The following is a 12,407-nucleotide window of genomic DNA, read 5'->3' on the forward strand; positions in this document are numbered from 1 at the left end:
CTTGTGTCTTGCCCCTGGTGTGTCTTGTTGTGTCATTAGTGTGTGTGTATATAGTCTCCTGTCTTCCCTCTGTCTGGTGTTAGATCGTTGTCGCTGTCACCACTGGTGTTTTGTTGTTGTAGATTTTTGGTCTTTTCAGATCTTTGTTGGTTTTGTTCACCCAGTACCCCTGGTAGTGTTTTTGTTAAATAAATCGTGTTCAATTTAACATGCATCCCTGCCATGGTCCCCCTGCCTCTCTGCATTTGGGTCCTCCAACTCCTACCGTGACAATGCGATTAATCGCCTGACGCCCCTAATTTTTTAAATAATCATCTCCTTCAGGCAATAAATTGTTTTTATTGTAATTAATCGCATGACTTCACTAGTTAACTCACAATTAATCACACATTTTATATCTGTTCAAAATGTACATTTTCATACTCTTGTTAACAAAAGTGGGGGGGGGGGGGAATTATAGAATAGAAATAGTTCAAATGAACTTTTTTATAACCATCAATGGCAGTGAATGAGTTAAGGTCAGCTAGCTAAATAAGGTACAGTAACTGGATAGCATGACGCAGTCCAGGTTTTAACATATAGCCTATAACTACAATGGTGGAAAAATTTACATATTATTATTCCTGACCAGAAAAGTGTTATCATTGATGAATTTCTCATTTTTAAAATAAGCTAAAATTTTCATATAAAAAGGCAAATTCAATATGAAAAATTACTCAATATTATTGTTGAAAATTGTAAAATTTTAAGAGCTTATTGCAGGAGTCAGCATTACTTCATAGGTACTTCAATTCTGCATGGACTTTTTTTTTATTATAATTTTGTTTTGCAATGTAGGTCTCAATCAAATCTATATTTGTTCTTATTTTAAGACATACATTTTTTTTTGAAGGCTTGAAGACGAGCGAGTTAGAAATTATACAGTAGCTTATAGTAAACGGAATGCAGATGTTTACATGACTGTAATGGAAAGTGACATAAACACAAACAGTTGACTATTGTTTTTAATAGCTTTTTAACAATTTAGAAAGCTTCATGCTAAATTGCATTATGCTGTCTATCATGCTCCATGTCCAACAGTAATGAAAAACAGCTGGTTCACAGTGCAGCTCACCTGGTGTGCATTTGCTCAGTGTGCTATTGAAAACTTGACCGTAATAACCAAAGAATCTTGAGCTCTAAAGCCTTCAAAAACTGCTCACACTACTGCGAAATATCCCTCACAGGTTACCTCAGATGTTATTTGATGAGAAGTAAAGGGCAAAGACCTCGCCAAACCCAACAGGTCCACTCTTAGGTCAGCTTTTATCACAATCCACTCTAAATCTTATACATCAATAGACGGCATCGCTGCAAATATTCATTCTTATTAGAAAGGTCATTGTTATGGGAATGTCAAAACATGCTCCATCATCATAAAAATCTTTAAAGTAAGCTCAAAGTAACATTTGGAATGTGAACATAATTTTCACATATTTTCAGCATATTAACTCTTTGACTGCCAGACGTTTTCAGAAAAGGGATGCCGCCAGTGCCAGCCGATTTAAGCATTTTGACTGATTTTCAAGGTCCACAGAAAATGTTCTGTTTGGACTATGGAAACACACGTACTACCAAATGAAAGATTGGACTTTCATCTTTCATCAGAAAAAAAGAGTTTGTTTCTACCTTATTCCGTTCTTTAGTAATCAACAATAGAAAATGGTTAGTTTGACCCAATTTCGCCCGTGTTGGACCAAAATACGGAGAAATCAAGCTTTTAGTGAAACGATATTATTTCATGCATTCTAGTGAATTTGACACTTCTTTTTGTCCATGAATGATGCCACAAACACCTAAATAGTGCTTTACTTCTATAAAACACTACCACCAAGAATGAAAAAGTGTTTTTTGATAGCAAAATACGTTTATTTACATTCAACAGTGTAACAATTTGACAACAATTTGGCAAACTATTTACAAATGTGTGCAACTGTGGTGCTATTTACAAATATGTGGATGTTTCAACGACAGTTTTTCTTTTTGTAACACTCTCCTGCGTGCAAGGAGACGCAACAGCATTTGCACAAGATTGCCTCTTCGCGTGCGCCACTTTCTTGCCGGCCGTTTTTTTCCGGGGAATAGCAAGTATATACTGCAGTGTGTGTCAAGTCTAATATCAGGATCATGCTACGGTTACGTTACGGTGGTGTTACGTCTCGCTTCCCCGTGTCCTTCAGTTGCTATACCGGGTGGTAGGAGATCCATTTTATCCACTCCATTCATGGTGGCATCGTAGTCCAGAAACAGTGTCTTCTCCGTGATCAGACTGTACCCGCTCCTCCGATGAATATGCATTGGACTCGGGGTACTCTTCATTGTCCGATCGAATGTCCGCTTGTGCAGCTCCGCGTTTTCCGGCCTTAGCAGCGCTAGCCGCGCTAGCCGCGCTTTGCCGATGAGGCTTACTACTTGTTCATAACAGTCACGCCAAAGCTTCCAACTTTGGCGTAGAGCTCGTTGTCATCTTCATCATCATCATCAATCTGCATTGGTCGATGCCAACTCTCCATCGCCCGATCGAATGTCCGCTTGTGCAGAAGTACCCGGCCGGCTATTGTGCGCGTTTTCCGGCCTTAGCAGCGCTAGCCGCGCTAGCCGCGCGTAGCCGGTGAGGCTTACTACGTGATAGTAACAGGCCAAAGCTTCCAACTTTGGCGTAGAGCTCGTTGTCATCATCATCGTTGACATCAATGCGCTTTTTAGTATTGATTGATGCTTTCCGTCTTTGAAAAAAATGCTCAAGCTGAGCTGCTTGTAACCGGTTGCTTGGTCAAGCCATTGTGGCTTGGATCAGCCATTGTCTCCTCAACACTCTAGCTCCGCCTCACGTCTTCTACTGACGCCCACGGTGGGCGGCCCATCCAACCTTGTGCAAAGAGAGTCATCGCTGCCCTCTAGGGGCCAAAACGAGTCTTTGACTAATCAGATCAGCCTGATTCTTTCAGCACAGCTGCCCAAGGCTTTCCTGCACCCGTTTTTGAAAAAAAAAAAAAAAAACATAGGGACGTCTTTTAACGTCCTCGGCGCCCTTCCCTAGGTTTATGCTAAACGTTTTATAACGTTTATGGCAGTCAAAGAGTTAATTGTTGCTAGATTTAATCTTATGGTTGGAACCAGCCTCAACAAGGTGACAAGATGAGGAGAAATTTACACTTAAGTTCTGGGAAGTGGTCCAGGCAGCTAACTTTAGCATGAGCTGCTAGTTAGCTGCCGACTGGGTGTTACTTTTCTTCTTTTTATTTATAGTGGTAAAGCATTGTATAATTTTTTTACGTTTAACATATTTTTACATCCACCCCTATAGGCAACGACAATATATAAATGTATGTATAATGTTACAAATATAAGATTTCTCACATTTATCTTCTGTATTTCAAAATGACTATGTTAGCTTGTGTGTATTTATAACCCTGTCCAGCTTGCATATTGCATTAATATTAGGCTACCACATGCAGCAAATTAGCTTAGTGAACCTCTGTTAAGACTATACAAGGGGAGGAAAAAAGACTGGAATGCCTTAAATGTGACAAAACCTACCCTTGCGTTAACTTTGAGCTAATGGCAGTATGTTTATAGTGGTGCCATATATTTAAATTGATGATCTGTGAATCTGTAATAAATAAATGACAGCTATGATTCATTTTAGGAAGTCAACGACAAATTGAATGATTGGGCGCTACCACTGAAAAACCTGTCTTGCGGTCTACTTTGACATGTAAAACAAGTGAGAGAGTTCCTGCTGTCATATTGAAACGCATGTTAATCTGTTAAATGAAACGGTAGTTAGAATAGCGCTAATAATAAGTGAATGGGTAAAAATGCTTGATTCCTTTAAATTTTACACAAACTCCTGTTGCATGTGCTACATTCTGCCTTAACTTTTGTGAGATTCATTAAGCAAAAGCTTCCACCTTGCCTCTGAAGTACACAGGTGTGTTCCGAAAGCTTATAGTGCACAAAACACTATTCACAGTAATTAAGCAGAAACAAAGCCAAACATCAAAACAGATGACAATTCACTCCAAAAAAGGTTTTCTGGAACAACATGGAGGCCTGCAGGAAGGTCAGGTTATGGTTTTCAGTGGCTGACAATGTGTCATCGGAGTGTAATATTACAGCCCTGCCCCCAGGCCCTTGCCCAGACCTGCAGCCAATGGCAGTTCACCCCAGTCTCCTCCCACAGCAACAGGCGCTTTAAAACTCCTCACTAGTCCCATCCCTTCCTATCCACTCTGGTCTCTCTTCCCTCTGCTGGCCTGCCTGCCTCGCCAAATTTCATCCCTAAAAGCAAAAAAAACCTCAAGCTCACAATGTCAAGCGGTTACAAGACCACCTCATACAACGTAAGGAGCTCCAATGCCCCGAGGAACTTCAGCAGCAGCTCCTACTCCGGATCGGGAGGGATCACCTCTGCCCGCAAGAGCTACAGTGTCAAGAGTTCCTACGGAGGTGGAAACAGGGGCTTCGGAGGGGCCGGCATCACCAGCGTCAACAGCTATGGCCTCGGATCCTCCATGGGGGGCGGATCGGGCATGGCCTTTGGGGGTAGCATGGGACTTGGTCAGGCGCCCATCACCGCCGTGAGTGTGAACAAGAGCCTGCTGGCCCCTCTCAACTTGGCCATCGACCCCACCATCCAGGCTGTCCGCACCCAAGAGAAGGAGCAGATCAAGACCCTCAACAACCGCTTTGCCTCTTTCATTGACAAGGTAAGCAGAACAGTTACAAATAGCGAACAACTTTGCACATGCAGAAACAGAATTGGGAACACAAAAGAGAGCAAGAGAGATAGCAAAGGGCGTGTCAAGCCAAAGTACACGTTACCTTGGGACTGGTTTCCTCCCTTTAGCTGGGGTGGGGCCCTTTCATACTTCCCACTGGCCCCCACCACTGGACTTTAAAACGGAGAGTAGCGCCTTCCCCCCTAGCATTTTATCTACAGAATCCATGCAACTCTCAGGACCGTGTGCCCTCTTAAGGCCACAGCAGTGGGTTAATATTTAAAAAGGCCTGCTGGTTTCATGTTCTGCTCAACAGCAGCTGCGAAGCTGTGTAGAACAACAAGATCAAACTGAGCAAGTCAAAAAGTTATATTGAAGGCCCAAAACCGTTTGTAAATTAGAATCCCTTGTGGACCGTACTCCTGACCTGTTCTGTCACACCTTTAGCTTGGTTAAATATTTACTCTCTCTCTCTCTCCGAAACTTTGCTCCAACTCACTCTCCTCTCCTTCTCCCTTTCATTTGCCTGCAAAAGGCTTCCTACTACAAAAACAGGAAGGTACAGGGGCGATGGGTTAACTCACTCCATTCCTCCACCACCAGCTTTTTCCAGCCTGGCTAACTTCACCTCTGAAGGCGTCCGCCCGCCCCCCCTCACCCCCACCCCCTGTCGGGATGCATGTCCTACGTCAGGCCTTCCTTTCTAAAAAGGCAACCTGCAAAGCTCCAAAGACAGATAAGATCAACAAAGACTATAGAAGGCGAACAGGAGGCATGGCGAGGTTGATGGACGTTAAGAGGTGGCAGGAGTATTTATAATATCAGTGATACTCATAAAAAATACTTAGTTTAAGCCAGTATACCATTTTTAAGACTTTAAATATATATAGCTGTTTTTTTTTTAATGAAATTCATTCAGTCACATTTTATGAAAATCTCATCTATTATAGGCCAATCTTGCCCATAAACATAAATACACAAACCATGCATTATGTGTGTCAATACAAACATACAGTCATTAATTAAGGTTAAGCTCTCCCATCCTCATTCATCACGTCTTGGTGTTGTTTCTTTTCCTCAGGTGCGCTTCCTGGAGCAGCAGAACAAAATGCTGGAGACCAAGTGGAACCTGCTGCAGGGCCAGACCACCACGCGCTCCAACATCGACGCCATGTTTGAGGCCTATATCACCAACCTGCGCAGACAGCTCGACAGCCTGGGCAACGACAAGATGAAGCTGGAGGCCGACCTGCATAACATGCAGGGCCTGGTGGAGGACTTCAAGAACAAGTGAGTGCCACTGCCACATTAAAAAATAATAATCATACATAAGTGGCTGCACATTGCACACAGCAGCATGCAGGCCTGCACATGTCTCCAATGCAAATACTTGATGTGCTGTTGGTATTGATTTGTTTCCACAAAGCAGCTGAATTCAGCTGACTCCCCAGGGAGCTATTGGGATGGATGACTTGCACCTCCTAGTGTTACATTTGTGTATAATTCACCGGTCAGAATCATGTGGATAAGATTCAGTACTTACTTAGATGTGTTATTTTTGTCTGGCAGGTATGAAGATGAGATCAACAAGCGTACAGAGTGTGAGAATGACTTCGTCCTCATCAAGAAGGTCAGTTGGATTCAATTCAATTGCATTTCAAACCGCAAGAAAAGTTGACTTGAGGAACTTGTTTAGGAGTAGACCCCGGAAACAGAATATAGTCCAAGTACTAATGCGTTGCTGTCAAACAAACTTGTATCAACAAACTTGTATTAACAAATTCATGTAAAACTCATGTATTTTTAATTAATTCAACTTCTAGTCTTGGAAAAATGCCGTCAGTTCCCTTCCTGCCATTCTCCCATAACAATGGAATGCTTAAAATGTCGCATCAGTGTCCAAACTGAATACAATCTTATATTTACTCTAGGATGTTGATGAGGCCTACATGAATAAGGTCGAGCTGGAGGCCAAGCTGGAAAGTTTGACAGACGAGATCAACTTCCTCAGGTCCATCTATGAGGAGGTACGGAAACAAAAAACTGGTGCATCAAACTAATTTCTTTAAGCCCTTGATGTTTACATGATTGCAGTTTTTTTTCTGTTGCCCGTATGGCTTTTCTCAGCATCTGCAGATGGCATTTCTCCGCTGCGTGAAATTAAAGACTTTTTTTGTTCTTATCTAGGAACTGCATGAGCTCCAGAGCCAGATCAAGGACACATCAGTCATTGTGGAGATGGACAACAGCCGTAACCTGGACATGGACGCTATCGTAGCAGAAGTGAAGGCTCAGTACGAGGACATCGCCAACCGCACCCGCGCTGAGGCAGAGACATGGTACAAGACCAAGGTGAAGAGGAACATTTGGGCTATTTTTATCACATTGCTTCAATGGCTGACTTAAAGTAGGATGTTTTATTTTGCCAGCTATACTCATCAAATCTTCCCTTGTTTATTTTGCCAACATTCCTCTAGTATGAGGAGATGCAGACATCTGCCAACAGATACGGAGATGACCTGAGGGCTACCAGGACGGAGATTGCCGACCTTAACCGCATGATTCAGAGGCTGACATCCGAGATTGACGGCGTTAAGGGACAGGTAAGGATGAATCGTTCACATCGCGCATGAAACCCAAGTAATCAGAAGAAGTGCATTCACATTCATCATTTTGACCTTCTCGCAGCGTGCCAACCTGGAGGCTCAGATCGCTGAGGCCGAGGAGCGCGGCGAGCTGGCAATAAAGGACGCCAAGGGCCGCATCAACGATTTGGAGAACGCCTTGCAGAGAGCCAAGCAGGACATGGCCCGCCAGATCCGCGAGTACCAGGACCTAATGAACGTCAAGCTGGCCCTGGACATCGAGATCGCCACCTACAGGAAGCTGTTGGAGGGCGAGGAGGACAGGCTGGCAACCGGCATCCAGGCCATCAACATCTCCAAACAGAGCAGTAAGTGTTGTTTTGGGTAGAACACTGGGGAGAACGCTCCTACTTTCTGCTGTTTTTTAAAGTTGATGCAATTTTATGTTTTGCAAAGAGAAATATAGAGAGAGGGATATAGGTGAGACATTTCACAAATTCACAAATTGCTACCAAAGTAGCACAGTACACATTTATCACAAAACAGACAATATGATCTGTATTCTTCAAACAAGAAGAAGTTACTTAATCACCCTCTTAATGCCACAACGGTCACATTACCAATAGTAGAATGTAGGGATGTTCAATATTACTTTTGTTCAGACCGATACCACTACGAGTACTCAACTTTTGAGTAGTCACCGATACTGATACCAAGCGCTGATTCGATTAGTACTTCTGATGAATAAAAAAATTAATGAATTAAAGAAATGCCTAAATATCCCACTACAACATTTCCCCCTAAAATTACATGAAATTAATGGCAATTTTATATTCTTCTAATGTGTAGTTCCTGATTGTAAAATGGCCACAAGAGATGAATCGATACTGGTATCGGCCTCCGTCGTGAGTACCGATACCTTGAAATAAGGCCTGATATCAGCCCGTTACCGATACCTGCTATCAGTACTTTCCCATCCCGAGTAGAAACCATCAATAGTATGCAACTATGCCGCATATATCATCCGGAGCAGTTCAGAATCATCATTAAGATAAAAAATTAACATTTTAAATGAACTACACCACACTTTCACCAACAATGCTGATTATTATATAAATATTAATGGATGCAGATTCCTGCTGACATGTTTTGCTCAGGAAACTTGGCTATAAAAAAAAATTATAGGACAGAAAAATGATAACATTATTGTGTGCCAGCTAGCTAAACAAAACACACAGATGAGGGAGAACATGGCGGCGTTTGGCTCCGACCTCATGTGTCCATAAGCTTATGAAAATAAATCCTAGTTTCACCGATCTCATTGTCTGATTTTGATAATCAACATTATGAACACGGGAAAACAAAGAACGATTTTCCAACACCACTTAATTAGAGAACAGAAAAAATGCTGATATTATTGTGCGCCGGCTAGCTAGCCCTGTAAGGCGAATTTGAAATCTAGTTGGACAAAAAAAACAACTAACTAACACATGCATACACATTCTGGAAGCAGGGTAGACTGTTGGGAATAAAGTAAAAGCATTTCATGGACCAAATATTAGAATGTAGGTTGTAAAAGTAGGTCAGCGCTTCAGTCACCGACCAATCATGGCTGCATTTTAACATTCGTATGTTTCTACAGCAAGCTACGGCGGCATGGACAGCCTGAAGAGCGGCTACTCCAGCGGCTACAGCAGCGGCTACAGCGGCGGCTACAGCAGCGGCGGCTTTGGCAGTGGCGGCAGCAGCTACGGCAGTGCCGGCTACGGCAGCGGCAGCTACGGCAGCGGCGGCGGCGGCTACGGCAGCGGCGGCGGCGGCAGTGGTTTCAGCGGCGGAAGCGGCTACAGCACTCAGACCAAGAAGAACGTGGTCATCAAAATGATCGAGACCAAGGACGGCCGAGTTGTGTCTGAGTCCTCCGAGGTCATCGAGGATTGAGCTACTGTAGTTTCCAGCCAACTCAGCGTGCTCTGAGCTCCCTTTGCCCTTCTTTGGTAGTTTTTACACTTACATTTCAACTCCCACCTAACTTTTTGTAATTAACATGTCTGAAGCTTGCCAGTCACTCTCCCGTAGAGCCTTAGACGACAAGCAATAAAATATCTTTACGCTACCAATTACCTGAAAGGGACCAAAGAATCTATTTTGTATGTCTGATGCTTGAGTGTTGTCTCTGAAAGTGACGTCAAAGTGAAGGCAAATCCGAAATTTGAATCTACGCAACAGCTACTCCACTCACAAAGGACTGCGCCCCCTGTGGTGAACAGTGGTGTTGTCGAAGGAATGTGAATGTGCTGACTTGTCGATGGTCGAACTAATGTCTCTAAAATACCTGCTACAGTAGGTAGTGCATGTCTTCCTCATGCGTGTCCTTAACCATTTGACCTCCCAGGAGAGCGCCCACATGATAGTGTAGTCCCGAGGTGCTGTTTTTGCTACCACACCAAATAAAAATGTGTCTCAACATGCTGTGTTGGTTTCCATTTGTACAACTCACAGATTACATGATGCACTATTACAATAAGATTGTGGGAAAGATTGTCCAGAATTTATAAAGTAGATAAAAATAAATATTACAGAGGTAATCATTTTTAAATTAGACACTAATGTAAATAATAATCAATAATAAAATGATAAATTCATGATTTCATAGCTGCAACAGATACCTTGACAGCATCCCACACCCCTGGCATACCAATTTAAAAGTCCTTGTCTCATAGCCATAGTTTTTTTCTGTGTGTGTGGTTGCGTGATGTAACAAAAAATAATATTTACAGTATATTTTTAACCTACATTGACTTGACCGCCTTTCTGCGGAATGATTTCATATTACGTGATGCGTACAGCAGTGTGTTTTAAAAATTGAGCTACCTAAAGCTAAAAAAAACCCGGTAAGGACCATTCGACTATGTTCTAAAATTTGAATAGAATGTGCAGCGTTCGCAATGTCTTTGCATGTATGGAAGTAAAAGCTATTGTAAGTATGTCGATCTTTGCTCTGTGCCATTATTCTTCACCCAACTGTTGCGAACAGATGAACATGCCATGATGGCACAGAATTTGAGGAGGTAGTAAATCCAGCCATTATTGCTCTCTATAGATCAATGCTACACACTTCACTCTTGCACTTCTGCCAACAAAGCAGCCGCTCAGCCTTAATAAAGATTTGTTTACAGTATACACAATTTAGGGAATGTAATTTCAAAGAGCCAAAAGATGCCTAATCTAAAATCACTATACATGCGTTGTATATAATCTATATAATTGGACTCTAAATTGTTCAGGTGTAGGTTTTTACAGCAAACGTGTTAGATTCATTGAGCCCTGACTGCATGGCGAAACGTCCAGTGTGTTCCCTTTTACACAAAGTCAGATGGGAAGCTCTTTTTTAAATTTAATTTTATTATTATTAGTATTTATTTATTTATTTATTTTTACAAATTTCTGGGTTTCCCTTTAGAGAATTTGGCCATATGGGTTCCAATAGGAAATAGATATCCTAGACTGATGTTACCCAAACTTGCTTGAGCCAGACACTTATTTTCAAAACATCTTAAGACACACCCCTAAATGTAAATGTCACAGAAAGTACCATTCCTAATTCTGTATACTGAGGAGCGGGATCCCCCCCCCACACACACACAAAAAAAACGCCCCAAAATATTGGAAAAAAACAACTTTGAAAAACAGTCAGCAGATATGCACTTAGTACTGTACACACAAACACTGCAAGGTGTGTTGTGTGATGTACCCATGCACACAAATATACATTGATTGAACACTTGACACATGTTAACTTAACATATTAACATTAACGTTGTAACCATCTTGCATCGTTTTACACTTGGAGACCTATTTTCTTATGTTTTAGGCTCACTCATGTAAACAGAAAATAACGCATATTGAGTTGCCTTGTGTATGAAATGTGCTATATACTGTAAATTAAGTTGCTTGCCTTAACATATGACCAAACAACATACAGAAGGCTTGCTGCAATGGACCGGTTTACAGGCACATTTTGACAATCCTCCAGTCCAATTTTGACAAACATAGTAATACTACAACAACATGTTTACATCGAAATGGGAAAGTTCAGCTTATAGGATTCAAGTACAAACTACAGTTTTAGTTTACAAGTTACCGTGACACTCTTGGCATTTACAAGTAGGATTCTTCAGAAGCGGCCAGAGCGGCTGCTGAGGAACCACCATATGGCTGCACATTCATCTTTGCATAGCTTTGTTGCTTTCTTCTTTTGGGTGGAAACTCAAAGCAGTTCGTGGAAAAGAGATACAAAGTCAACTTTGTGTTTGCCAAACTGGAGTAAAAGCCTTCAATCCATAATGGCTGCTTAAACCACCTATGAAGTTCTTACAAAAACAACCTTAAATGATGGTGCAATGAATCCGTTTAATTTGCATGTTATTTTTCTCTCCAGGGGGTTTAACAAACCAGTAGTCTTCTAAATGCACACTGACTAAAATGCAAATGAACACAACCAAATATGAAACCACAGCAACACCTGCAGGAATGCCTGATATCAACCAAGAAACGTTTTAAAGTTTCGCCAGTTGAAATAAAATTTGTCAAGACAGAAAAACCTGTATTAAAACTGAAATATTGTCACTGAAAAATGAAACATACAATACAGATAAACACACATATGTGCATTTTGTCATAAATATCCATGCATTAATACCTAATAAATAATGTCAACAAATTTGAAAATCAAAAACCTGTTTAGTGTTTACTGACAAACAAATGGGAATGAAAACATAACCTTCTGAGGGTTGGTTGAATTTTGGAAGTAACACTTGCAACTGCTCAATATGACGACTAGGGGGCGACGGTTTACCGTCAAACTGGAGTCCTGTTGTCCTACACGTCGCACTGCCTGGTCACACCCTGATGACATCTAGACTGTTGTGAGTTTTTTTGTTTGTTTGTATGTTTTTGTACACCATCAGTGAGTTTTACTTAATCCCATAATATGATTTTTAATGTGGTTAGAGTGTGTAGAGTGTGCACTGTTATTTTCCCCAAAATATTAGGAACA

At 41.6% G+C, this 12,407-nt stretch overlaps 1 protein-coding gene across 1 annotated transcript; it reads left to right on the top strand.

Moving 5' to 3' along the window:
- Positions 1–4,255: 4,255 nt before the first annotated feature.
- Positions 4,256–9,815, top strand: LOC147178616 (keratin, type II cytoskeletal 8-like). The gene is made up of 8 exons (XM_086067829.1): positions 4,256–4,751; positions 5,845–6,053; positions 6,333–6,393; positions 6,695–6,790; positions 6,951–7,115; positions 7,241–7,366; positions 7,452–7,716; positions 8,991–9,815. Exons 1-8 carry the CDS (start codon positions 4,353–4,355, stop codon positions 9,287–9,289), a joined length of 1,620 nt encoding a protein of 539 aa, XP_085923955.1. The 5' UTR covers positions 4,256–4,352; the 3' UTR covers positions 9,290–9,815.
- The last annotated feature ends 2,592 nt before the right edge of the window (positions 9,816–12,407 follow it).

This window comes from Leptonotus elevatus, chromosome 2 (assembly GCF_054856555.1).
Source record: "Leptonotus elevatus isolate MCC_2025b chromosome 2, RoL_Lele_1.0, whole genome shotgun sequence".
Lineage (NCBI taxonomy): Eukaryota > Metazoa > Chordata > Actinopteri > Syngnathiformes > Syngnathidae > Leptonotus > Leptonotus elevatus.

Excerpts from the sequence above, each read along its gene's own strand:
- LOC147178616 (XM_086067829.1), top strand. The coding sequence starts at position 4,353 with ATGTCAAGCGGTTACAAGACCACCTCATACAACGTAAGGAGCTCCAAT. Across the intron at positions 7,367-7,451 it reads TTGACGGCGTTAAGGGACAG|CGTGCCAACCTGGAGGCTCA; the intron begins GTAAGGATGAAT and ends ACCTTCTCGCAG. Across the intron at positions 7,717-8,990 it reads CAACATCTCCAAACAGAGCA|CAAGCTACGGCGGCATGGAC; the intron begins GTAAGTGTTGTT and ends ATGTTTCTACAG.